The following is a 26777-nucleotide window of genomic DNA, read 5'->3' on the forward strand; positions in this document are numbered from 1 at the left end:
GGAGAACAAGTATTTGATAAACCCATTGGCAGTGTATAAAAAAAACACAAAAAAAACAAAAAAAAAACAACCCCCCCAAAAAAAAAAAAAAAAAAAAAATATATATATATATATATTTTTTTTTTCAATTTAAAAAAAAAAAAACAGACTTGCTGTCCTGAGCCGATCACGTTGTCTCACTCTCGCTCCCTCCCTCCCTCCCTCTCCCTATATACTGGACTGTCTCAGAAAATTAGAATACACAATATTCTAATTTTTTGAGACAGTCCTGTGTATATATACAGGACTGTCTCAGGAAATTAGAATACACAATATTCTAATTTCCTGACTGTCTCAGGAAATTAGAATATTGTGTATTCTAATTTCCTGAGACAGTCCTGTATATATACACAGGACTGTCTCAAAAAATTAGAATATTGTGTATTCTAATTTCCTGAGACAGTCCAGTATATATATATATATATATATATATATATATATATATATATATATATATGGCGGAAAACACTCAGGTGACTTCAAGTTCTGCTCTGAGACCCCAATTTAGCCAACTTTCAAAAGTGTCCGATATGCATGTGTGATACATCATTGGAAAGCTTAAAATCTTAATTTTCTGGGGGAAGAAAAATTTTGAACAGGAGGGCATTTAAAAAAAAAAAAAAAAATTTAAACAGCAAAACCCTATCTGGAGGTGAGAGCGCGCGAGGGCAGAATTACAGACGCCATGACTTTGAGGAGATATTATCTCGTACTTACCTTGTTTCGATCCAAAAACTCCATGTAGCATGTATCACTGAGTGTCAAGACACAGCTGTGAATGGCCACAGCTGGATTTTTGGGGATTTTATGAGTGAAACACGGTAATATAACAAGGGCTGCGATACCGAAATCGCAGACGTCGAGGAGTGGTCGAGATGTTCTTTTTCATGTATTTACTCTTTTAAACTTTTTTTTTTTTTTTCAATTTTTCTTTGTTTGGATCAATTATTTATCATCTAACATATTGGAGAAAATGCGACAGAAACAAAAAAAAATACAATTAATTGGTAGTTATGAGGTAGATATCCATGACTTTTTTACAGACACCATTTTTTTCATTGTGACATAATTTGTTTAAAAGTTTAAAATACGAGAGTGAATAATTTTTTAAAGTTTTTTTTTTTTTTTTTAACGAAATATGAGATATCAATTAATGATTCTAAGCTAAAAACAACAGATATTTCGAATAATAAATATAATTAATTACCTTAGTTTCATGGCTGGGTTGAAACGAAAGCGGTTGCGCAACGTCTGTAAACAGGGGTTTTCAGTGTAAAATGGACAAATTACAAATATTTCGGGGGCTTAATGCGCCATGAATCTGCTCTGGCAGCATATAGACATTGTTCTATCAAACACAACAGTTGTTTTGGCTTAAAATACATCAGTTTCTTTTAAAGAGGAGTGCAAGAGCTGAAACTGCTATTTCAGTCTTGTCTGTGTTTTCCGCCATATATATATTTAGGTGTGTGGGGCTGGGGGTGTGTGTACGTATATATATTATCATTGTGTTTTGTGCTTGTATGCTACATTTACTTACATCTTATGTAACTCCTGCTCTTAAAACATACTGAGGCCCCGGGCTACAGGTGAGTAGATTCAATCGAAGCGCTGACCATTTTACATTGGGTTTTGGGAAAGGGTTGATATAGATTCACAGGGAAGTGTTTCTACCGAAACAAAAATACTTAGCGCTACCAATAATATGTATTTGTGATGACGAATTAATAGTTGCTACTTGCGAGTCACATTAATTTGTTAGTATTATATTTTTGGGCCCCTGGAGTCCTTCCTCTTTTCCCCCTTCGGTGCCCCAGGCTTCTGCACTTGTGCAGGGGCGTTACTTGTACTTGGAGAGATCGGATCAAAGTGTTAAAAATAGTAAAACTACTGAGAGGCTCTTTGACTGACGTCATCCAGTCTGGCCAGTACACAACACCTGTCTTGTGAATGGCTTGGATGACACGTGACGTCCAGTCGTCTCTCTACACTTCTTTTGCAAAGTTTTAGACTCTCACAATTTCAAACATTCGTTGTTGATCGCAATGACCCCATTCGATGCTGACGAAGGAAAAGAAACATAGCTGCTCATCTCATGTGTTGAATCTCGTGTGGGCTGTTTACTCCTGCAGCATGGTGAGTTTGCAAATGCCACTGTTTTATTTGATTTCACTGTCTGTTCAACATTTGTTTTGTCCACTATGCCTTGGGAAGATCCGATGGATTAAGTGATTTAACTAGCATTTACGATAAAATTAGACTCCAGCTTCAGATATAGTCTCTTGTGACATTGTACTGCGGGTCAAGTGTCATACTGTCACGTACTGGATGGGTTTAACACACGCCTCTCATGAGACGGGAGCCGGAAGCCACCAGTGTTTGACAGACTTTAATGAGCAAAGTCCAGTACACATATTTTATGTGAAAATTCTCAAAGCACATAACACAAAAAAGGTCAATTGAGGTACGACCACCCTGCAGACTTCCTCAGCGTTTCATCAGCCTTGAGACATTAAAAGCTCAACCGAAGAGCGCGCACACCATCTACTGGTTGACTTGGAACCTACAGGCAATAATAAGTCTGCAATTAATTAATTTAATTAATTGTCCCTGAAACAAAATAAATACAAAAATATTGAATGCGTATTCATTCCTAGAAGATATCTACCAAATTTCTTTCTGATCAGTCCTCGAATAATGGAGGAGTGGCTATTTTAGTGTTCTCCCCAAGAAGAGTAACGAAAAGAATAACAAGAACAAAGCAAGCAGGTTTTCAAGTGATATACCTGCCATTTAGTATATGAACTATTTCCTATGGCACACCTGGAGCTAGGAGGTCACAAAATCCCACATATTTTGTTGATATTCTACTTCTTGGGGAGGACGATAACTATACACTGCTGGCCAAAAGTATTGGCACCCCTGCAATTCTTTCAGATAATGCTCCATTTCTCCCAGAAAATGAGTGCAATTACAAATGCTTTGGTTGTAATTTCTTCATTTATTTTGCTTGCAATGAAAAAACACAAAAGAGAATTAAAAAAATATTAAATCATGATCATTTTACACAAAACTCAAAAATTGGGCAGACAAAAGTATTGGCACCCTTAGCCTAATACTTGGTAGCACAACCATACAAAATAACTGCGAACAACAGCTTTCGGTATCCATCAATGAGTTTCTTACAATGCTCTGCTGAAATTTTAGACCATTCTTCTTTGACGAACTGCTCCAGGTCTCTGAGATTTGAAGGGTGCCTACTCCAAACTGCCATTTTCAGATCTCTCCACAGGTGTTCTATGGGATTCAGGTCCGGACTCATTGCTGGCCATTTTAGAAGTCTCCAGTGCTTTCTCTCAAACCATTTTCTAGAGCTTTTTGAAGTGTGTTTTGAGTCATTATCCTGCTAGAAGACCCATGACCTCTGAGGGAGACCCAGCTTTCTTACAATTGGCCCTACATTATGCTGCTAAATTTGTTGGCACTCTTCAGACTTCATAATGCCATGCACACAGTCAAGCAGTCCAGTGCCAGAGGCAGCAAAGAAACCCCAAAACATTAGGGAACCTCCGCCATGTTTAACTGTGGGGACTGTGTTGTTTTCTTTGAAGCCCCCCCGTAAACTCTATGTTGATGCCTTTTCGAAAAAGGTCTACTTTTGTCTCATCTGACGAGAGAACATTCTTCCAAAACGTTTTTGGCTTTCTCAGGTATGTTCGGGAAACACCAGTCTGGCTTTTTTATGTCTCTGGGTCAGAAGTGGGGTCTTCCTGGGTATCCTACCATGGAGTCCCTTTTCATTCAGACGCCGACGGATAGGAAGGGTTGACATTGTTGTACCCTCAGACTGCAGGACAGCTTCAACTTTTTGGGATGTTAGTCAAGGTTCTTTATCCACCATCCACACAATCTTTTGTTGAAATCTCTCGTTTTCTTTTCTGTCCACATCTACGGAGGTTAGCCACAGTGCCATGGGCTTTACACTTATTGTTGACTCTGCGCATGGTACACACAGGAACATTCAGGTCTTTGGAGATAGACAATTTTGTTTCTCAAGTCCTTAGACCAGGGGTGTCCAAACTTTTTGCAAAGGGGCCAGATTTGGTGTAAAAAAATGTGGGGGTCCAACCTTGGCTGACGTCCTTCACGTAGAACAATATATTTAAGCAAATTTTAGCGAGCCATTCTGTGTGTCACATTTGCTTTATTATTATTTTTTTAATTAATAATTTCAACAATCTCGCAACTAGCTTTTGTGGCGTTCTCTTTTGACTCTCAGGCTCTTGCAAAATACCGCTGCTGTGAAATTAAACTAGCTTCAAGTTGCTTCAATTACTCGCTGCGTTTCTTCCCTGTAATCTTGTCGTACATGTCAGCGTGTCTTGTTTGGTAATGTCGCCTTACATTGAACTCTTTAAAAACAGCGACTGTCTCTTTGCAAATGAGGCAGACACAGTTGTTGCGTATTTTAGTGAAGAAATAGTCCAATTTCCACCTAACCTTGAGGCGTCGGCCGTCGCAGTGAACTTTTTTTTTTGTTAATTGTCGCCATTTTAGAAAATTGGAAGCAAAGGGTCACACAGGGTAATGTTGCTTAGAGTGCTGCTGCATTTTAGTGGGTAAATGAGGAGCAGCATTAAGTGTGTAAGCTACTTCATATGCTGGTAGCAGTACTGCTGACCAATTTATTAAGTCTGCGTGCGGGCCAGACGTTATTGATTTTATGACAGAGGCTGGGGGCCTGATGAAATTTGACCACGGGCCGCATTTGGGCCCCGGGCCGGACTTTGGACATGTCTACCTTAGACAGTTCTTTGCTCTTCTTTCTTTTTTTCATGCTCATTGTGGTACACATAAGGACACAGGACAGAGGTTGAGTCAACTTTAATCCATTTTAAATGGCTGCAAGTGTGATTTAGTTATTGACACCACCAAAGGTGGTGGTGCCACAGCTAAGTAACAGGTGCTGTTAATTACACAAATAAGAGAAGCATCACATGATTTTTCAAAGGGGGCCAATACTTTTGTCCGGCCCATTTTTAGAGTTTTGTGTAAAATGATAATGACCCCCCCCCCCCCCCAAATTCTCTTTTGTGTTTTTTCATTGCAAGCAAAATCAATGAGAAAATCAAAGTGTTACTACCAAAGCATTTGTAATTGCAATTGTTTTCTGGGAGAAATTGAGCATTATCAGACAGAATTGCAGGGGTGCCAATACTTTTGGCCAGCAGTGTAATTGTAGCCTGGCAAGCCAGCCTGACTTTCGTCATGTGCAAGATGTCTTGTACATGGCGAACGTCAGGCTGGCTCAGAAGACTGTCTCAAGTTCTCGCTCACTTTGTTCTTCTTCTTGTAGTTCTTTTTCTTCTTGCTGAGGACACAATTTGTTACTTCTCCGTCGTTCATGAACGGATCATAATGAAATTTGGTAGGTGTATTCTATGGATGTATACTGTACATATTGGTCCTCAAACCCCATTTATTATTATTTTTTGTCTAAGGGCCTATAATTAGGTTAATTAATTGTCCACTTAAAATTGCTACTCCTTTATTCATGGATAGATCACAATTAAATTTGGGAGGTATAATCTAGGGACGTATTTGCATTGATCCTTGGAGCCCGAGTTTCATTTTTTTCCTCATAGTTGCTTAATTACATTTATTGCAGACTTACTCAAGCCTGTAGGTTCCGAGTTAGCCAGTAGATGATATGCATGCTCTTTGTTTGTGCTTATCATGCCTCTGGGCCGATGAGACTTTTAGGCAGCAAGCTTAGAGGTCATTGTTAATTTTGTACTTGTTTTACAGAGGTAAAACAAGTGTTGATGTTGATGACTCCGAAACGCAGTATCATCAATAAAATTAACTTACAAGGTATATGCTCGGATAGTAGCTTAAACCAAGCTCGTACATACAGGCATCCCAGCTGTGTGCGTGTGAGCGCGCACGTTTTTCTGTCTTACCCTAGTGTAAAAGTAGACGCCACATCCTTTTGACAGAATATTGCAGCCAGGAATATTTATAATAATACGTTGATATTGAGCGTTTTTTTTGTTTGTTTGTTTGTTTGTTTGTTTCCTATCATGTTTTAGGGGAATTCTAAATCAGGCTCTTTAGGACAGCTATGCTTTTGGCCAAGATCGTCGTCCATTGAATATGGTACGCCCGGTGGTGGCTTTGTTGTACAAAAACTCCGCTCACCATTTTGGTGCTTTTGAAAGCTTAGGTTTGAAAAAATTAAGTATATCCATCTTGCCTCTTCTGTCCTCAGGTGGTTTTGGCCACACAAAGCAAATGACCTTCTCGAGTCGAGTGATCTGTTAAAAAAAAATAATTTTAACCCATTATTAAAAAAAAAAAAAAAAAAATTGGAATCATTTCATTCATTTTTGTTGTATGTTTTATTGCTTCTTTTTTTTTTTTAAACAACTTTTATAGACAACATTTTACCGGCAAAATCTTAATTTTAAATTCATACATAGGAATGTTAATTACATGCAATGACATTTTCAGCCCTCAGCTCCCCTGTAATCTCCGTGTATGCTAAACACTGGATGTGATTATTTACTGCGAGTCCTCCCATTTAAAATGGATTGGACGTCTATCGCGATCAAATGCAGTTAATGCGTTAAAATGCTGCGTTTTTATTCACATGTTGTGCCCTCAGGACAGGGAGGGCCCCCAGACGCTCTGCGACCTGTGCTTAGCTCAGGTGTGCTGCAGCTTGGATGTCCTGTGTAGCAAACGGGCAGATGGCTCTCTGCTCCTCATGTCAGCATCCCTCTTCCCTCATCAGATGACTGACCAGCTACTGCAGAAGATGGCCAAAAAAGGTGACGCCGTCGCAGTGGATGAAGTTATCAGAGTTTTTGTGGAAGTTGGTGTGGAATTGTTTTCTAAAGCCAATTTGACTATTGAAACCTTCTGTCGCTTTTTTGCTTATCTAGGGATACTGAACGAGAAAACCATTGGGATTTTCCGGAACCATGAAGAGCTGCGTTTGAGTAGAGTGTCCATCCGCCACTGTTTGTTTTCTGTGGAAGCTTTTCGACAGGCCGTCTGCCCTCACCGGCTTCAAGAACTGGATGCATCCTGGCTTGCTGGAGACATCACCGGCGCTCAAATCATCTCGGGCTTGACGTTCAACTCCAGGTGCGCATCTAGTCTGCGGAAGTTGTCCCTGAACGGGCTTTGCATGGACTGGGCCTCTCTAGAGAAGGGGAAAGTTGCACTCAGATCCCTGAAAGACTTGCGGACACTCAACCTTGCCAGCACAGACCTGTGTAACGTCGCCTTAGAAGAATTCTGCACTCTCCCGCAACTGGAGAGTCTTGATATCTCTTGCAGCGCCATTTCAAATCTTACAGCACTTCTCCAATGCAAGAACACTCTCAGATCTTTAATCGCCCATCGACTTAGGCAACTGGACATGTCGGCAGCGAGTTTGCTGTCTGTCCTCAGCCAGCTTCAAGCCATGAAACATTTGGATTTCTCGGATGACCATTTAACAGCGGAGGATGGTGACCGAAGTGACGGAGATTCGGTTGCGAGTCTTCTGTGGGCCGGTCTGCAGGTTCTTCCGTCTCTTGTATCTTTGGACGTGTCAGGCAGGAAGGGAATTAGGGAGGCGGCAGTTAATGCATTCGTGGAGGCCAGGAAGGAGCTGGTATTCTTGGGTCTGCTCGCCACTGGAGTTAGCTCCTGTGGTGTCCTGTCAACAAAGAAAAACCTCAAAGTAAGGATTTGCTGCCTCACTATGCTTTCATTATATTTAGAAGACATACAAGCCTCCCTATGTCATGGGGCTCTGATCTATAAATTTACTGACTACACTCAGTGCATTTCCTGTTTCACTGACAACGCTGTTGCGCGTGTGTTTAGGTAACTGGAGAGGCTAATGAGAAGCAGTTGTGTGAGGCCCTGAGAAGGTACAGAGACAGAGAGTGTTTCATCCGAGAGGCCCTCTTCCATCTCTACAATTTTACCACCGACTCTCAAAAACCACAACCAGAAATGCTGGAGGTGATGTAGTCACGTTCATTCCCATCGCTTCCTGTTCGGAACACTCAAAGTCAACATACCGAATGTATGAGTAATATTTATGAATGGAAAACCTGCATTTTCTTTGAAGGCCGCAAACGTTCCCAATTGAGGACATGATTGTGATTAAAATTAAAAGTCCTGCTGCTGATTTTGATTTTGCGTATCTTGTAGCTGGTTCTGAGGGCTATGCAGAGCCATCCCACAAGTCTTCAGATCCACCTGGTGGCCACAGCTTGTTTGTTCAACCTCACTACCCATGACCTTGCTGAGGCCATGTCTGCACGACTGCTTTGCTTCACTGTCACCCAACTTCTGTACAGCATGAAGACCTTCCAAGAACACACACAGGTGGCGCTCCCATGTCTGTCTGCATCTGCACAACGTCCATTATCTACTGGGATGGATGGACAGACGGACGGACGGACGGACGGACGGACGGACAGACAGACAGACAGAATTTTTTCCCTTTACCTTTACCCTTTGCCAAATACGCTTGGAAAAACAGTAGTTTTTTCCTTTTATTTCTGCCTTGGCCAGCTTCTACTACCACATGCTTCAGCTGATTTTTAATGTTTCAACTGCAACATATCCTATATATTGTTGTTTTCTTTCCAATAATGGACTGTTCCCAGAAAATTACACATTTTTCAATCCCCATTCATTACTGGCAGAACACCAAATATATCCACACCATTCCATATCATTACAAATATTTTCACATTCCAGCATTCACATTCAATTAAATCCTAATCATTCCACCATTTCAATTTTCAATAAGGACACACAATCATTCACATTTTCACCAAAAATTTCACCAATTTTTTTGAAGCATAAAATTCCCATTTGCACATTCAAACCCCAGCTTTCCAAAAAATAAGACCTACTCCAAAAAATCTCTTTGACTCCCATTGACCTTTCTCACAAAATATTTCTACGCCGTTCCACATTATTCCCCATAGTTACATTTCACATTCCAGCAACTGTATTCTCTAGTTGAGGGGTGCTCATACTTTTTTTGCTCCCAAAGCTACTTTTCATGGAGACAACCTCATTGGCTGCCATTGACGGTTATTGACATCAAATCCATTTGTACTGAAAGCGCAAGCAGCGATCGAAGTATTACTTCAGCCTATCCCAATCCAAATGCATTGGGCGTGTATTTAGTGACAAACTAATTTAACCCTTTAAGGTCTGGGCCTATTTTGTCTGATTTTGCATGCCTTTGAAGTTGCCTTTATATTTCAAAGAAAGAATTGTTTACGATGGCCTGGTTTGGTCCCTTTTTTTGTGACACCTTCAACTTCATGTCCAAACTGTTGGTTCCTTCACTGACCAATTATAAATCATCATTTTGGGCCCAAAAAGACCAAAAATTCCAAAATCGTTTTGTCAAAATTTTTAATATTGATGTCCAATTGACAACCAAACATGCGTAACGAACCGTTTTGAAACTTTGTAATATTTATTCAACATGTTAGGATGAACATTCAACCAAAAAATTTTAGAATAAATAGTCTTATATTTGACAATTCAACATGAACAACAGGTATAGCCATAGGCGTTTTTTGCCTTTATACATGCTCTAGTCAAAACAGGTTATATACAGCAGACCAAACAGTGAAGAACAGTGAAAAAATATATACCATCTAACACAAAAAGTGTTTAGAGGCCATCTCTTTATGAATTTACGTATTGCGGCCCATCACCTGATGAAAACTATGTACACACAATCAAGCTTCTTGAACACACATTTATATACACAAATTGAGAAGAATGATTGTGGGAAAAAAAATATATATATATAACATTGGGGAAAAAAAGTATTTTCAAAAATATTTACAATAAACAAGTTACATTTTTTTCAGGCATGCCACTCCGAAAAGCAGTTTCGTCCTGGAATTAGACACAGGGCTACATCACACAGCTCACACTTCCATGGGGTGTCGGTCCTGTTTCCACCCTTCCACCTTTCCAATTTCATTTCACTTTACTTTCATTGTCACTATAAATGTACATGAAAAAAGTCAGTATTTATGAAAATAATAAAGTATAAAATAAAAATATATACAGCAATAAATAATAATGGAAATCTATATGTATGACAATAGAAAGAATACCATAGCTGAATATGTGCTACATCCCTAATCTTCATATAGAAAGAAGAACACCACAAATTATAAATTCCTGCCTGGGATACCCACAGTGCACGTACGACTTTGATCTGATATGCACATTTTATTATTATATACACAAACACACACTTATATTGCATCAAAATTAACTTTGTCTTGCAATATCAAAAGAAACTTTCAAAAGAAACTTTTTCAGCAGAAAAAAAAAAAGAGTGAGTTGGCTTACCTCTGCTCGTCGATGGCGTCACCCACGTGTTCAAATCCGTCACTATCTTCACTCGAGGACTCCTCCGAAGAAGACGATGATGACGAATTTGGACCATCCTCGTCCTCAAGTTGATCAAAAAGCACAATTGCTTGCGCTAAATTTAGTTTTCCGTTCATTGTCAAAGTCACACAAAGTCACTGCTCGATCCAAACGGCCGTCGCTCGCCACCTCGCTGCTTCAGAACACTCCTCCCTCTCGTTCGGTAGAACCTCGCACGGCAGTTATATTTATAAAAAAAAAATGCATTTTGTGCTTCCACTGTGACTTCGAAAGGGTTCGTTTGATTTGTGTTTTTTTCATGGAGCTTCCGTTTTGAAAAAGGACAAGAAATGATGGAAATATAGACATAAACAAATGATCCATGCAGCGTTTTAATGTTTTTTTGAGAGGACAATAAAACTATAAAACTTAAATGACAATATCTCATGTTCTAGTTGGTCGATTGACTTCAAATAATAACGAGAGTAAACCGCAACTTCCGCACTTTAAAACGAGACCAACCAACGGCATGTGGGTGACGTAATTAACACGTGAGGGCGCTTCAAAGACGACGTGCGCTGAGGACGCGCCGGCGCGTCCTTCGACTCTCAAGGGTTAAATTCTCAACATAAGGATGAAAAGAGCCACATGTGGCTCTGGATCCACAGCTCGCAGATGTCTATCATTGTCAGTGGCACTGAAAGAGTGTTTTAAGCTATGGCAGTCAAACTACTTTTTCCTTCTAAAAAGCTTTAAATGTAAATGCTGGGCAAACCTTTTAAATTAGACATAAGGTCTAGACTTCAATCACATCAATTATTCACATTTGTGGTGGCATATATAGTCAAGATCTTACTTTAACTCAAGTATACCTCTGTCTTCCTCTCTGTCAAGGTCCAAACAAATTGCCTTCTGGCACTCTGCAGCGACTACATCCTTCAGGAGGTCCCCTTTGACACGTCAGTTTGTTTTATTTTGTTATAGTAAATTATTTTAGCTCATGGATACCCAGTAGTCAAGATAATCTGAGCAGTGCTAAAATACATAGTTTTCCCAAGTGCAAGAATGCAAAATGCATTTCTAGAAGATAATATTCGTGTGCTTGTTGGTGTACTTGTGTTCCTCATCTGTGCTGTGATTATGGTCCAGGTATTTAGCAGCCACGCTGGTGATTAACTGGCTGACCTGCCACAAGGATCCTACACTTCAGAGGATGGCTGTCGCTGTCATCTCCATTTTGGTGGCCAAGGTCAAGAAATTAGTGTGCATTGTGCTGCATGAAAACATGACACGGTCATGTACACAGTAGATGGCTGAATCATACCTCATTAACTGCCATTAATGGCGACAGATGTCCAATCCATTTGAACTGGAAGGTTGGCAGTCAACGGTCATGTTTCAGTTCCAATGGCAGTGAATGAGTTTAAAAAATTAAAATCTGATTTCTTTTTTATTTTTTACTTTTCTCAGTTGTCGACAGCGGAAGTCGCACAGCTTGGCGAGGATGTCCTCATAATGAAAGTACATTTCCACTCACATTTACTTTCCAGTGAATTATCTTCCTGACATAATCGCATTTACACAAGTGAATTTAATCCCAGGCGTATCCTGTTTTGTCTTGTGTTTCCTCCAACAGCAGCTGCTGTCAATCGTGCAGGAGAGGGCCATGTTAGGCGTGGTGGACTCCACTCTAAAGTTTGCCTTGAGAGCTTTGTGGAACCTGACTGACGAAATGCCAGTAGCCGCCCGCAACTTTATCCAGTGTAATGGCTTGGAACTTTATGAAGAACTTCTTGAGGTAGAGATGCAGAAATTCACTGCGACTCACACGCTGGGTTGATGCAGTGCAGTTCTACAATGCTGCAAAGTACAACCAACCAATGTTTCATGTTAATTAGAGATGTGACCAAAAATTAAGCGCCAAAAACTACTGACCAAAAATACTGTAGCTGTTTATTGGTTTTCGGTTTTGAAGACCAAAAGTTTACCAACGAATAGTGTGATAGGACTTTTGTGATTACATAATCAAAACATAGTGAGACGCAACAGCACGCTTGGTGACGTTTTCTCGCTAACACTACAGCCAACATGTCAGTGGTTTGGAAGTATTTTGAGGTATCAAAAATATACTGTATCCATTATTACGTGAAGGAAAATAAAAAATAAAATTTGCTTCATCGCTGCTACACGCTCGTTCTGAAGTTGCTTCCTATTGATGTCCCACGTCACATCGAGTAAAGTGCATTTGAGCCCACACTAAAAAAAAATGAAACATGGTATCAATGAAAGAACCTTATTCCAAGTGGTTTTACACAACAGCTTTATGTAACTATTAAGTTATGTAGTTAAATGAAAAACGCCTAAATGATTTAAGAAAGACTTAATAAACAACTTGAACAAGTCAATCAGTTCCTATTCAAACTTTTTACATGCAAAAGGTGTAACCCCCTTTTGTTTTCTTACAATAGCAGTGTTAATTTTAAATATTCATTGTGATGTTGTTAATATTCTGGATTATTGGGGGACCCTAGTGCAGAACATGGGCTTCTTGGCAATTGTACCCTACTGTTGCACTCATGAAAGGTAAAAGAGGGATATTGCATCTCTTAAGTAAGCATGAAAGTCTAGCTCACTATCATGTGTTTGTTCAACCAAACACACTCCAGCTACTTACAGACAACACTACTTACAGTCATGGTGTCCCTTCACCCACAAGTCTTTGCGCCTGCTTTATTTTCTGACACATACACTTAAACTGGGTGTGGCTGATTAACTCTGCTAGTACATTTAACTCTGCCAGGGGTGTCTGTGTTCAACTCACTTAATATACACCGCGCCAAGAGCGATCTTAACACTGCTAGTGTTAAAACAACACTCAAATCAACACCAATCAACTCAAAGATAATTTACACCAAAGCATCAACTCCACAGATTTTGCTGTGTATGGCAACATCAGAGGGACAAAAGTCAAACAATTTGTGCAATCACGTTACATATACTGTATATTAGGCAATGCTTTTTCATAAGTGTTTTAATTGATTCTCTTACATGACAAAGACAATAGGTTCAGTAATTTGTAAAAACACAAAGCTAATATGTGTCTACAATGAAAATACCTATTAAATTTTTTTTAAATTTAACTTAAACACGTTAAATATATATTAAGCAATGCTTTTTCTTAAGTGTTTTAATTGACTCTTACATAATTAATACAACAATGTGTAAAACACAGATTTAATGTGTATGTACAATAAAAATCAATTTAAAAGTTAGAAATATCGTTATGTATATATTAATGCTTATTCATAAGTGCTTTAATTGACTCTCTTACATGATAAATACAACATTGGAACAAAATTAATGTGTATATACAATGAAAAACACCCATTTAAAAGTTAAAATAGTGTATGTGCACGTGAACAACATACAAATAAAGTTGTATTTAAATGCATACATGTGCATTTGCTGTGGTTTAGCACAATATTTTTATGGCATGACCACTTGCTCTATCTTGTCACATTTTTTCCTGCGACTTCCACACCACCTCTGCCAGTCGCCGTTTAATGCGGCTGAGAGCCACTTCTCTTGGCTTCGTTGTCGCTAGGACTTAGCCCACTTGCCTGGCTCTCGATTGATTCCAATTGTTGCACAAGAAGACAGCGAGTCTTATTTTATTTTTATTTCATATTTCACGCGGTACATTATGCTCCTGAATGAAGTGGACTGCTTGGATGTGTGTGGAAGTGATCCATTTATTCATTCAATTTTTTGATCCTGCGCCATGAAAGTGATTGACTTCCTGGATTGAGGAAGAATGCGAATGTGACGTCAGCCGGGTCAACCATCTCACAATACCGCCATTGCTATATAGCATGCAGATGGACTGCGGAATCAGCGGATTTTGCGGATTAATTCATTTATTTTTTGCATCACTCCAGCTCAATGTGATGCAGGCTTTTGTTGCTGCACCAGGGAGAGGCGTGTGAGCCGTTTTGGGTTTCAAAAAGTTTCCATTCTCAGCGGTGAATTGGAACTGATAGTCCGACAACTGTGGGAGTGGGACGATTGGACTGACGAGGAACTGAGTAAACTACGTGTTTTGTGTTTTGTCAAATACTGGGATCATGGCACGTGTTTTTAAGGAGGTGGCTTGCATTTTGTGGGTGATAATACTACTTGTCAACCGAGAAGGCCACTCAGCCGACTACCAGCGGCTTGTCACACACCATGGTCATTTCCACCCCCTCGGTCCTCTTCGGGTTGGCCACAAGCAGCCCTCTGCGCCGACGTTGTCCACCGAGAATGGGCTATTTACAGCGTTCATTCCCGGCGACAAGCACAGCCAGCCTGCCGTGGCCGCAGCAGAATGACGAGCCGAAACTTGCTCGCCGCCAGGGGCTGGCCGATCGGTGAAGACAATCAACCCCACCGCCGTGTTTGACAAGAGTCGGGGTAGTTTTGTGTGATTTTTCATTTCCGAAAGGCGAGAAGAAGACTTGGAAAAGCTGCTCGGTTCAGTTTAGAAGGTCGGCTAGCTGTCATGCCTCCTGCTTTGTTTACGCTCTTTCCTCCCCTGCCAAAGCTGGGGCAGGGAAATGACAAAAGCCGAACTAACTCTGGTGGCATAAAACGCCGTTCGGCAGTGGAAGAAGTCGGCAGTTTTCACCATGATGCTGTAATTTTGCTGCAGTAATTTTCGTACTGAATAAATGCATTTTTAATATTTCATATTCCATTTAGCACAAGACTGTTATTTTTCATGACCATACCCTTTATTTAGCAATTGGGGGAAAAATACTTCGATAAAAAGAATATCCTGTAAAAATATTGGAGTAGAGAGATTGAAACAGTCATGACATTTTGCTGCTCTCTGTCGTTACCCTTCTGACGTCATCATCCAGTTTGGGACGCTAGAGTGCTATAATGAGAGGCAGGGCTAAATGGCAGATTATAGGCTAATTTTTCGTCGTCTGCACTTTGCCAAATTGTTGTATATAGTCGATTCATCGCAAAATATGATTCAAATTCAAATAATAATGCAATTTAAGATTTTTTGTACTGTCACAAGCACTTTAATAGGAAAATGATGAAATTAAAAAAATTGTATACATGGGTATCATTCGGCCTTTCAGTTTTCAGCCAAGTGTTTCCAATATTTGGTTTTCGGTTTCGGCCAAGAATTTTGCTTTCGGTACATCCTTAATGCTAATATGTTTTGTAGGAATATTTTACTAATTTAACACATTGACAGTGATAGATCTGCAATTCATTTGACTGCCAGCCACTGCCATTTATTGTGGGCTTGACGTCTGTTGCCGTCAATGGCAAGGAATGATTTACCATGGAGTTTGCTGAGTGCTGTTAATTTTTTTTTTTTTTTTTTTTTTTGCAGTCATACCACAGGGAATCTTCTATTCAGCAGAAGGTTCTTGGGCTTTTGGTGGGTTTGGATTTTGGTGTAATTTGAAAAAATGAGTTGCCATGACACATTATAGTCTTTTAATTGGTTATTCAACGAAATCTATCTGACTATGTTGCAGAACAACATTGCAGAGGTGGAAGAATTGCAGACAGCACTAATGGAGGCAGACTTGTTAGAGCACATCCTCAGCCTCCTGCAGGACCCAGAGATCGAGATGGGGGTCCGCTACTTTGCTGGGGGGATTCTTGCCCACATTACTTCCAGACCAGAAGCTTGGCTCTTGGAAGAGAAGTTGCGTGGCACCATTCACAAGCAGCTGGTGTGTGTGCACAGGCGTCCAGAAAAAAAAGTAACTCTGGAGCTAATCAATTGTTTTTATTGCCTCACAGCATGTGTCCATTGCAGAGTGGACAGAACTGGATAAAGAAATTGTGTTCTACAGGTGAGATGGTCATCCTGTAGTTTTGAACATGAGAGCTACAAAAAAAAAAATTACATTTACACAGGTGCTCAAAAGTGTTGGTACTAGGGCTGTCAAATTTATCACGTCAACGGGCGGTAATTAATTTTTTAAATTAATTACGTCAAAATGTTTAACGCATTCCAAACCTGCGCGGGATGATTCACTCATGCATTGCCGCAAACAGACTACAATGGTGCCGTTTTATGCATATTGAGAGCAAAGAGGCAGAAACAACCGAGAGGAGTGGACTCAAGCATTCACTGGGGCCGCGCTATTAATTGGCATAAGCATTGGCATCTCTTCCACAACAATTATAATTATTGTGGCGTGCGACGTGGGGTAGAATGACAGGAGATGATCTTTTTCTTATCACTCTGTATTGAACAAAACGCAGAGAAGTTATACCATTTGCAGCCACCACTGACAGTCATGGTTGCCCAACTTCCCATCATGCATTTGGGCGGAACAGTTAAGTCGCTACAGTATCATTTACTGAAAGCACAACAAAAATAATGTTCCTATCTCTCCAAAAAATAATGTTCACAAAAAGAAAAGCACTCAATGCAAAGAGAACTGGCATTCCCAATCAAAATAGCAATGCAAAATAATACTCAGACTTTGGTCAAACTCTATTCAAACATTTCGTTTAGCTCAACAAATACACTAGATGGCAATATTTAGTCACAATATACAAACTATCAGAGATCTCGTACGTTGTGAAGTCAACACTCAAATGATCGTAAGGTACAATGAACCCGGAAGCTACGGCATCAGCCGAGGGGCAAAACGCACTAGAAAAACTTGGCTAGATCTCTAACTAATTTTAAACCTCTTCCTTGACACCTTGTAGTGTATTTCAATCACTACCTTCCACAATGGGGAGCTATTAGTTTGTTTTTTTTAATTGAAATTTTTACAAATTTTATTAAAACGAAAACATACAGAGGGGTTTTAATATAAAATTAGTATAACTTGTCTTTCTATCCGTGGATCCCTTTCACAGAAAGAATTTTAATAATGTTAATGCCAGCTTGTGCATTTATTGTTATAATAAACAAATACAGTGCTTATGTACAGTATGTTGAATGTATATATCGGTCTTGCCTTATCTTTCCATTCCAACAATAATTTACAGAAAAATATGGCATATTTTAGAGATGGTTTGAATTGCGGTTAATTACGATTAATTAATTTTTAACCTGTGATTAACTCGATTAACCTGTGATTTTAAACGTTGGACAGCCCTAGTTGGTACCCATCTGTTATTGAAAGACAAACCCACAGTGTTTGTAGAGATGTACCTAAGACATGACTATTTGTGTCTACTGTTTCTTTACTTTTAGGTCCTTGCGTCCATTTTGCCACCTGCTTCAGACATCTCAACCTACAGGGGTGCAACTGTGGGCTGTGTGGGCTATTCATTTTGTCCTCACTCAAAACAGTAGGTTTTTCGATAGCTGAATTGACTGTGTTTCTCATCATTGTACATGAGCCTCGGGCCTTAGATATATAATGATTCATATGAGGAATATTTCAGAGGTGGGTGGTTGTCGGTCATTGCAAACATATCTCTTTCTGACTCCATCCTCCTCTCAGCTTCACATTACAGCTGGATGCTGGAGCGTGAAGGCGTGGCTGAACTTCTGAATGCTCTGACCGTGCATCCCGATACACACAACATCATTAGGGGACTATCGGAGAGCATCTTGCTTATGCTTGAGCGCCAACAACCAGAGCCCTTCATCAAGCAAGCAGAGCCTCGCAGCTCCTAGTAGAATTGTTTCATCGAGGATTTCATGTTGAAATTAAGGTTGTGCAAAATAAAACTGCACTCGGTGAAGAGTTAGATGAAGAGAAGTTTCATGTGTGCAGGAATTTTGATAACCAAAGTGTAAATTTTATGTGTATATTTAATGAATGAGTACATAATTTGTTGCATAAAATGCCACTAGAGGGTGCTTCAGAGCTGTGACTTCAGCGATTGGTTTAATCTCAGTTGAAAGGCAGTGCTGTAAATGAATACAAAAATAAGAATTGATTAAAACCCTAACAAGGATAAGCATTATTGGAAATAGATGGATGGAAGAATTCAATACAAGACAGTTAAAAGTAATTTGAAAATAATAATATAACAGTTAAACAACTTGAAAACAATACCCCTGAAAAATAATAAATGTGAAACTAAAGCATCTTAAGTCTATTGAAAGTCGTCCTATTCTTTTTGTGATCATTCAACTAACTATTGTTTGAATTACACCTTTTATTATGTGCATCCCAGCAGAAATGAATCTTGTTTTTTGAGATTGACAAACCACAGGTATTCATTTTGCAGCTGTGTAATTGTGGAGAAAAAATTCAAGGTAAACCAGGATATCCAGGAAGTAGCATGGTGGCAGACATTTTTTGTCATTGTGGGACTATTTTACCCAATTAAATGCGAGTATGCAAGATTGCCCACCCTTCCTCAGGATGTTATTAATACCTATTATCACATCCACCTGGCCTGCAGTCTGTTTATGTACAGTGTATAACTGACTACACAATGGCTCTGCTCATAAGGGGTGTCATTTTGTGTGTGTGATAACATTATTTTCTTCATTATTAGGTCAAAGAATGTTGTGATTTGCATACTTAAATACTTTGAGTAACCATAGACTTCACTATCAGTTGATGAGACAACTCCCACAGACATTGCGTCACGGCTTCCCGTAGGGGGCAGGGCCAGGCAGAGCTTGGTTGCAGCTTTCACTGCAATAAACGCAAATACAGGTTGCGTTCTAATGCCGGATTTGGGTTGAAACAGGACAAAAGTTTTAGTGCATACAAACGGTCAGAAGTGTCTCGAGTGATTTGATCAAAGATTCAAGGTAATTGTTTTATAAAATAGCACCATGCATGCACGCTGAAACTTGAAAATTTTTTGCGTAACTTTACCTTGAAATATTTACGTAAAATGAATAATAACTGCCCGTTTCTTTTCTGTTTTTTTTTCTTTTAACCAAGAATCCAGGCTGTTTTACATTCATATCTATAAAAATTCCGGTATTTACACATTTATTTACAAAAATTTTCAACTTAAAAAGCTCTTTGTTTTGTGATGGCTGCCATGTTGGATTTCTATCCATACACAAGAGCGTAACTTTACATACAGGTAATTTTCGGCCAACTGCCCGTTTTTGGCAAAAAAAAAAAAAAAAACAACAACAAAAAAACCCCTAGTATTTTAGACATTTTTGCACCCATTCCAGAAAAAAAAAGGGGCTTTTACGTGTTTCTCTTTATGGAATATTTCAATCTAAAACGACGACCAAGACTTGCTGAGGCAATAGTCACATTGGAATTCAACCTAAATTAGTTCTATATAGAAAAATGCAAAATTTCCTTTTGTTTAGTAGAATTAAGATGATTCTGCATAGTATCCTGTACATGTCAAAATTGCACCAAATAAAAGTTGAAGTTGCTAGTTCAGGCAAAAAATGGTTAAATATTGCTGTTGATCCTGAAAATATAGGTGATTATCTATGCATTTGGTGATTTTTGTCCATCTAGCGTAAAAACAGAGAATTTTATATCTATTTTAAAGTGCCTATGACACGAAAAAGCATGTTTATTTCATAATACACGCAGTATTTTATGCTCCTGAATGAAATGGACCGCTTGGATGTGTGTGGAAGCGATCGCTATATTTATTTAGTTTTTTGAATCCCGCGCCATGGAAATGTGTGACTTCTGGCAACAGTCTCGAGTTGAAAAAGAGGGCGCTGTGACGTGTACGGAGGAAGGAGTTCTCTTCACTATACAGCCGTACTGTTGTATGAGAAGGACTAAGGATTCAGCTGATTTTGTGGATTAATACGTTTGTTTTTCGCGTCACGCCAGCCAAACGGCTGCAGAAAATCTTGCTGTAACGAGGGAGAGGCGTGTGCGCCTTTTTGGGGTTTCAAAAGGTTACCTTTGGATTGGATATTGGCAAAAACAAGCCCTACTACTGTGGGACCATGGGACTTACGAGGAAGTGAGTAAACATGGTGTTTTGTATTATGTCAAATACTGGGATCATTTTAATATGTAGGTGTCTTGCATTTTGTGGCTGACATGCTCTTTGTCCCCTCGGCCGACGACCGACGGCTTGTCGCACATCCCCCCGCCAGGAGAGCTCTATACTCGGCTTATTTCCCTCTTCATGTGCCTGGTGTTCTGTCAAATTTTCCGACTGATCAGAAATTGCAACTTTGAGTTAAAAATAGCCGCGAATACAGCGATTACAAAGTAAACACTACAAACTTTCTTTAAATAAAGGACTACTTACGTTTGATCATGGATGGGCATTTACCGTAAAAAGCTCTCCTCATACACATTATCTGCACATGTTAGCTGCACAACAACTGCAGCCGCCCTCCTCCACTGAGTGTCTCGCTGTTTACGACTTCGCCGTGTAGTAAGAATTTTTTTGCCATATTCGTTTTGACCATTTGGCAGCTACACGCTCCTCCGACGTTGGCTGGTTTGTTCGGCGGTCATTGTCAGCTGCTTCCCCGGCGAGCTCTCCTGTCCGTAGTAGCAGGGGAACGAGCTGTAAATTGCTCTCTGCCGGGCGGTTTGCCAATTGGCAAAGACAATCGACAACCCAGTCATCATGTGAAACGATCCGGGCTAGTTATGTGTGATTTTCCGCTTCAAAGACTTTGAAACATCACTCGGTTCAGGTAAGCATGTCGGCTAGCTGTCACTCCTCTTGGTTTGTTTACATTCTCCGAAGCCGGGGAAGGGAAATGACATAAGCCCGATTTAGGTGGCATAAAATATCGTTCAGGAGGTGTGACAGTAAAGGTGAAGTCGACAGTTTTGACCATTATGGAGTAATTTTGCCATGTCGTCTTGAATAAATGCATTTTATTATTTTCATATTCCATTTACAAACAACAAACCGTTATTTGTCATGACCATGCCATTTATTTAGCTATTGGGGAAAAATACTTCAATAAAAAGTATATCATGTAAAAATATTGGAGTAGAGAGACTGAAACAATGACACTTTGCGGCTCTCTTCATCACGTCTTCCTCGTTCTGAATAATTCCCCCTCAACGGGCTGACTGGTCCTTCTCAAGCCATTTATGTAGCTATTGGGGAAAAATACTTGAATAAAAAGAATATCCTGTAAAAATATTGGAGTAGAGAGACCGAAACAATGACATTTTGCGGCTCTCTTCGTCGCGTATTTCTCGTTGTGAATAATTCCCCCTCAATGGGCTGCATACTAAATCAGATGAAATCGTGACTCCGGTGACGTCATCCACCTGTTGGGGACGTTAGAGCACTATATTGGTAGGCGTGGCTAACCGGCAGATTAAAAGACTAATTTCTCGTCATCTGCGCTTTGCTAAATTGTTGTATATAGTCGAATCCTCTGAAAATATGATTCTAATTCACATAATAATCATATGTAAGACTTTTTTCTCCTGTCGAACGCACTTTAAGTAATGTTTATATGAAAAATAATTAGGATTTTATTTGGGAATGGCTTTGAATTTTTTGATGCCGCTGCTCATGGAGACTTGTATATGCCTAAGGGAGGGTCCTGTTTTGGTTTTAGGTCGCTATTTTGAAAATATTTGAATTTTAAGTTTTTGAAAATAGTCCTCCTATGGAGCAGCCCCGTGCCCTGTTTCCTGTCAACTGATAATGAAGTCTATGGAGTAACCGTATTTCAAATTATGGTCATTCATACTCGGCATTTTCTGCCCCCTTAACTCATTGACGAGGATAGACGTCCTATCCATTTTGCCTGGAAGGGCTGCCTCAACTGTATAATCAAAGAGTTGCAGGCTTGGGCTTCAGAAGTCATCATGACCACGGCGTCATGTTACTCGGTAGCCATGAAAAAGGCTTTCCGAGAGTTATTCACACGGTGACTTTTGAGCACATGAGCAGAGGTGTCGAATGTGCGTGAGTGGGTTTACATTTCTGTTTGTGGCTAGCCTGTGACACATGAGACGGTGATGAGAACAAGGCTGTCACATAGACACAGAGGAGGTCATTTGAGCCATTAAATTGAATACTCATTTCTTTTTACGTCTCCATCATGTACACCCCTAGCATTTCTGCAGATATTTAAGTATATCTTTTCATGGGACAACACTGACAAAATTACACTTTGACACAATAAAAAGTAGTCTGTGTGCAGCTTATACAACAAGCTTATATAACATACAACATGTCAACTGTCAATATTTTGTGTGTCCACCACTATTATCCAGAGCTGCCTTTACTCTCCTGGGCATGGAGTTGACCAGAGCTTCACAGGTTGCCACTGGAATGCTCTTTCACTCCTCCATGACGAGGTTGCGGAGCTGCCGGATATTTGAGACTTTGCGCACCTTCCGCTTGAGGATACCCCAAAGATGTTCTATTGGGATCAAGTCTGGAGACATGCTTGGCTAATCCATCACCTTTACCCTCAGCCTCTGCAGTAAAGCAGTGGTCATCTTGGAGGTGTGTTTGGGGTAATTGTCATGCTGGAACACTGCCCTGCGACCCAGTTTTTGGAGGGAGGGGATCATGCTCTGCTGCAGTATTTCACAGTACATGTTAGAGTTAATGTTTCCCCTCAATGGAATGTAACTCTCCAACACCTGCAGCACTCATGCAGCCCCAGACCATGACATTCCCACCACCATGCTTGACTGTAGGCATGACACACTTATCTTTGTACTCCTCACCTGGTCACCGCCACACATGCTTGAGACCATCGGAATCAAACCAAATAATCTCTGTCTAATCAGACCATAGGACATGGTTCCAGTAATCCATGTGCTTTGTTGACATGTCTTCAGGAAACTGTTTGTGGGCTTTCTTGTGTACCGTCTTCAGAGGAGGCTTCCTCCTGGGGTGCCAGCCATGCACACCAATTTGATGTAGAGTGCGGCGTATGGTCTGAGCACTAACAGTCTGACTCTCCACCTCTTCAATCTCTGCAGCAATGCTGAAAGCACTCCTGCGACGATCTTTCAGAGAAAGCATTTGGATGTGACGCTCGGCACGTGCGCTCAGCTTCTTTGGGCGACCAACCCGAGGCCTGTTCTGAGTGGACTCTGCTCTTTTAAAACGCTGGATGATCTTAGCCACTGTGCTGCAGCTCAGTTTCAGGGTGTTGGCAATCTTCTTGTAGCCTTGGCCATCTTCATGTAGCGCAACAATACGTATTTTAAGATCCTCAGAGAGTTCTTTGCCATGTGGTGCTGTGTTGGAACTTTCAGTGACCAGTATGAGAGAGTGTGAGAGCTGCACTACAAATTTGAACACCTGCTCCCTATGCACACCTGGACCTAGTAACACTAACGAGTCACATGACATTTTGGAGGGAAAACGACAACCAGTACTCAATTTGGACATTTAGGGATGTAGTTTCTAAGGGGTGTACTCATTTTTGTTGCCAGGGGTTTAGATATTAATAGCTATATTTTGAGTTATTTTGAGGGGGAAAAATTTTAACTTCATTATATAAGCTGCCCACAGACTACTTTTCATTGTGTCAAAGTGTCATTTTGTCCGTGTTGTCCCATGAAAAGATATACTTAAATATCTGCAGAAATGCGAAGGGTGTACTCACTTTTGTGATATACTGTACATCTAATTGTAGTTTTGACTCCAAAATGTCACACCATAGCTCATTTGAAGGTGGCAAGTCATCTTTACATATAAAATGTCACATTTGCATTAATTTTCATGATCAGAATTTCGATTTAACAAAATCCACTTAATATTTTAACTAAAGCGCTTTGGGCAGATTTCCTTCTTTGGCATTCTGATTCTCCATTTGCACTGTTTAAGCTGGCTTAGCTGGTTCCTGACATCACGCTCGTATCACTCTGATCATTAAGAACCACTGAATCATAGATCCCCAAATGGAAACATATTCTTAAAAAAAAAAAAAAAAAAAAAAAAAAAAAAAGACAGAAATAGAGCTGTCACAAAGGAAACTGCTCAAAATATTTGTTACGAAAAAAAAAAAAAAAAAGCCTGTGGGGAAGCTAAAAAGAGACAAGATGCAAATAAAAAGGATAAAGTATAATATTGAAGGACATTTCAGACTTAACAGTTTTTTAAAAAAATAAAAATATACTTGGACCGTTTAGACAGTCTGTATATCTGTTCCAGTCGCTTCGAATTGCAGCTTATTGCTTTTCACTATCTTTTTCGTGCAGATGCCTCAATTGGATCTGCATCACATTTAAACCCTGACCATGCAGGCACAACTAATATAAGGGCACTTATTGTCGCCTTTATGTTCTCAAGCATTCATATGTGTTTCTGTGTGTGCACGGAAGGATATTCTTTGAAATGACCTTGGGGAGGGGCACAGTACTCTCAGGCCCTTGAGCCTGTGTGCGGATATGGAAAAGCAGCAGCAGCATCCGCTGTCCTGCCAAGCAACTTCCTGTCGTCCATCAATCATCAGCTAGAGGACAGCTACTTATAATAGTCACTTCTCATTCCCCATTTTTAAATTTGTAAGTCATTTTATGGGTCCATGACAAGGATTTTCTTCTTACTTGGGCAGTGTGAGTATGTGTTTGTGTGTAAGACGAAGATGAGATAGCCAATTATGGTGAGTTAGTGACGCTAAGGCTTGATGTCACATCTCCCATCAGCAAGCAATATAGGGCGACTATTCAGCCTGGAGTTTAGTAGATCTGCGCGAGTGTGCACAAGCGTAACTTGCCGCAGGCGGGGAAATTTCTAGGTCCAAATAGCATTTGTCCATTTAGAGATGCAAACATGGCCAGATTTATGTGTGGATGGATGGAGAAGACACTTGGATATAATATGTATTATCTAATCTCATTCACTGTCATTGATTGTGATAGGCATCCAATCCAATCTGAGAGGGCTGGCAATGACTGACCATGCTTCAATGCCATTGATGGTGATATGCATCTAAATTAGGGTTGCCAACTGTCAATTGAAAAACTGAATCATCCGGTATTCAAAAACAAAAGAACGCGTCCCTTATTGAGTTTTCAAGGTAGGCGCGTTGTCCCTTATTATCATCAAAATTCAAAATAGTGCCTTTTTTGTAGAAGGAACGAATACTGGTATGGTGCTTTACAAGAATATGCGGGGAAACACATTCAACCGCCTATCCTGCTTTTTGACCAATGAGCTGACGGAACAATGACAGTATGAAATACCACTCATCTCATTGGTCGAGGTACTGTCGCTAACGGAAGACAACGTAAGAGTGTGGGAGAGTGTGTGTTCTGTCAAATTCATGATATTTGGAGTGATCATTTGCAGAAATCTTATTGCTGAGGGAACTTTGAACGCACTAACATTGTAAAAGAAAAAAACACTTTACCTGAGAGTTTGTTTGCGCTTTTCACCATTTTCTTGAGCACTGCCCTTTGATGTCGACAAAAATTACCGAATTTTTCGGGCATATTTAAATGCTTTATTCTTCCCAAAATTTACAGTGCGCCTTATGTATGAATCCTGGTTGTGCTTAATGACCTCGAACCTATTTTGTTAGCACGTGTATTATACCACTCCTGAAAAGTGCTCCACACACATGGCGCGCCTCATAGTCCAAAAACTATAGTAAGTGGATTTACTATGCATCTATAATATCTATTATGAAAATCATATGTGTTGAAAACATAATTTTTTGACTCCAAACGAGTTAGTTTTTGTTCAACTATGTCATAAACCTGGGGATCGTACAATCATGTCATCAACACATAGTTACGGTATGTTTGTTGTCACATGTAGTGGTCTGAAAAAGTATCTGAACCTTTTGGAATTTGTCACATTTCTACATAAAATCCCCATTAAATGTGATCTGATCTTTGTCAAAATCACACAGATGAAAAAACAATCTGCTTTAACTAGAACAACCCAAACTTTTATAGGTTTTCATATGAAGCATGGTGGTGAGCTGTTCTGTTTTACTCCGCACATGATGTTGTGTCTTGCTCCCAAACAATTCAACTATGGTTTCATCAGTCCACAAAATATTTTTTCCAAAACTTCTGTGCAGTGTCCAAGTGCCTTTTTGTGAACATTAAATGAGCAACAATGTTTTTTTTAGACAGCAGTGGCTTCCTCTGGGGAGTCCTCCCATGAATACCATTCTTTGCCATAGTTTTACATATACAGTAGTTGATGTGTGCAGATACTGGACTGTGCCAGTGATTTCTGTAAGTCTTTTGCAGACACTCTAGAGTTCTTTTTCTATCACTCTGAGTATTCTGCGTTGAACTCTTGGCGTCATCTTTGGTGGACGGCCACTCCCTGGGAGACAAGCAACAGTGCCAAACTCTCTCCATGTGTAGACAACTTGTCTGACTGTCGATTAATGAACATCCAGACTTTTAGAGATGGTTTTGTATCCTTTCCCAGCTTTATACAAATCAACAATCCTTGATCACAGG

The 26777-nt window shown here is 39.9% G+C and overlaps 1 protein-coding gene across 4 annotated transcripts; it reads left to right on the plus strand.

Annotated features, from left to right (window-relative positions):
• Positions 1-1994: 1994 nt before the first annotated feature.
• Positions 1995-18920, plus strand: LOC130930388 (protein zyg-11 homolog). Of its 4 annotated transcripts, XM_057858311.1 has the most exons (15): positions 2088-2175; positions 5396-5467; positions 6707-6872; positions 6987-7774; positions 7921-8061; positions 8254-8430; positions 11356-11420; positions 11611-11710; positions 11932-11982; positions 12098-12259; positions 15854-15901; positions 16002-16202; positions 16273-16325; positions 17690-17787; positions 17943-18920. In XM_057858311.1, the coding sequence occupies exons 3-15, from the start codon at positions 6809-6811 to the stop codon at positions 18116-18118; spliced, it is 2124 nt and encodes a 707-aa protein (XP_057714294.1). In that variant the 5' UTR covers positions 2088-2175; positions 5396-5467; positions 6707-6808; the 3' UTR covers positions 18119-18920. The 4 variants fall into 4 exon arrangements, with proteins under 4 accessions (XP_057714291.1, XP_057714292.1, XP_057714293.1 ...); XM_057858308.1 differs by lacking the exon at positions 5396-5467 and having other exon boundaries at positions 1995-2175; XM_057858309.1 differs by lacking the exons at positions 5396-5467; positions 11932-11982 and having other exon boundaries at positions 1995-2175.
• Positions 18921-26777: the final 7857 nt, after the last annotated feature.

Source organism: Corythoichthys intestinalis, chromosome 14, assembly GCF_030265065.1.
Source record: "Corythoichthys intestinalis isolate RoL2023-P3 chromosome 14, ASM3026506v1, whole genome shotgun sequence".
Classification (NCBI taxonomy): domain Eukaryota; kingdom Metazoa; phylum Chordata; class Actinopteri; order Syngnathiformes; family Syngnathidae; genus Corythoichthys; species Corythoichthys intestinalis.

Bases quoted from the DNA above. Each gene is read 5' to 3' on its own strand.
- LOC130930388 (XM_057858308.1), top strand. From the start codon at position 2,098: ATGCTGACGAAGGAAAAGAAACATAGCTGCTCATCTCATGTGTTGAAT. The intron at 6,873-6,986 runs GTGACGCCGTCG...TTGCTTATCTAG, and splicing joins GCAGAAGATGGCCAAAAAAG to GGATACTGAACGAGAAAACC. The intron at 16,203-16,272 runs GTGTGTGTGCAC...ATTGCCTCACAG, and splicing joins GCACCATTCACAAGCAGCTG to CATGTGTCCATTGCAGAGTG.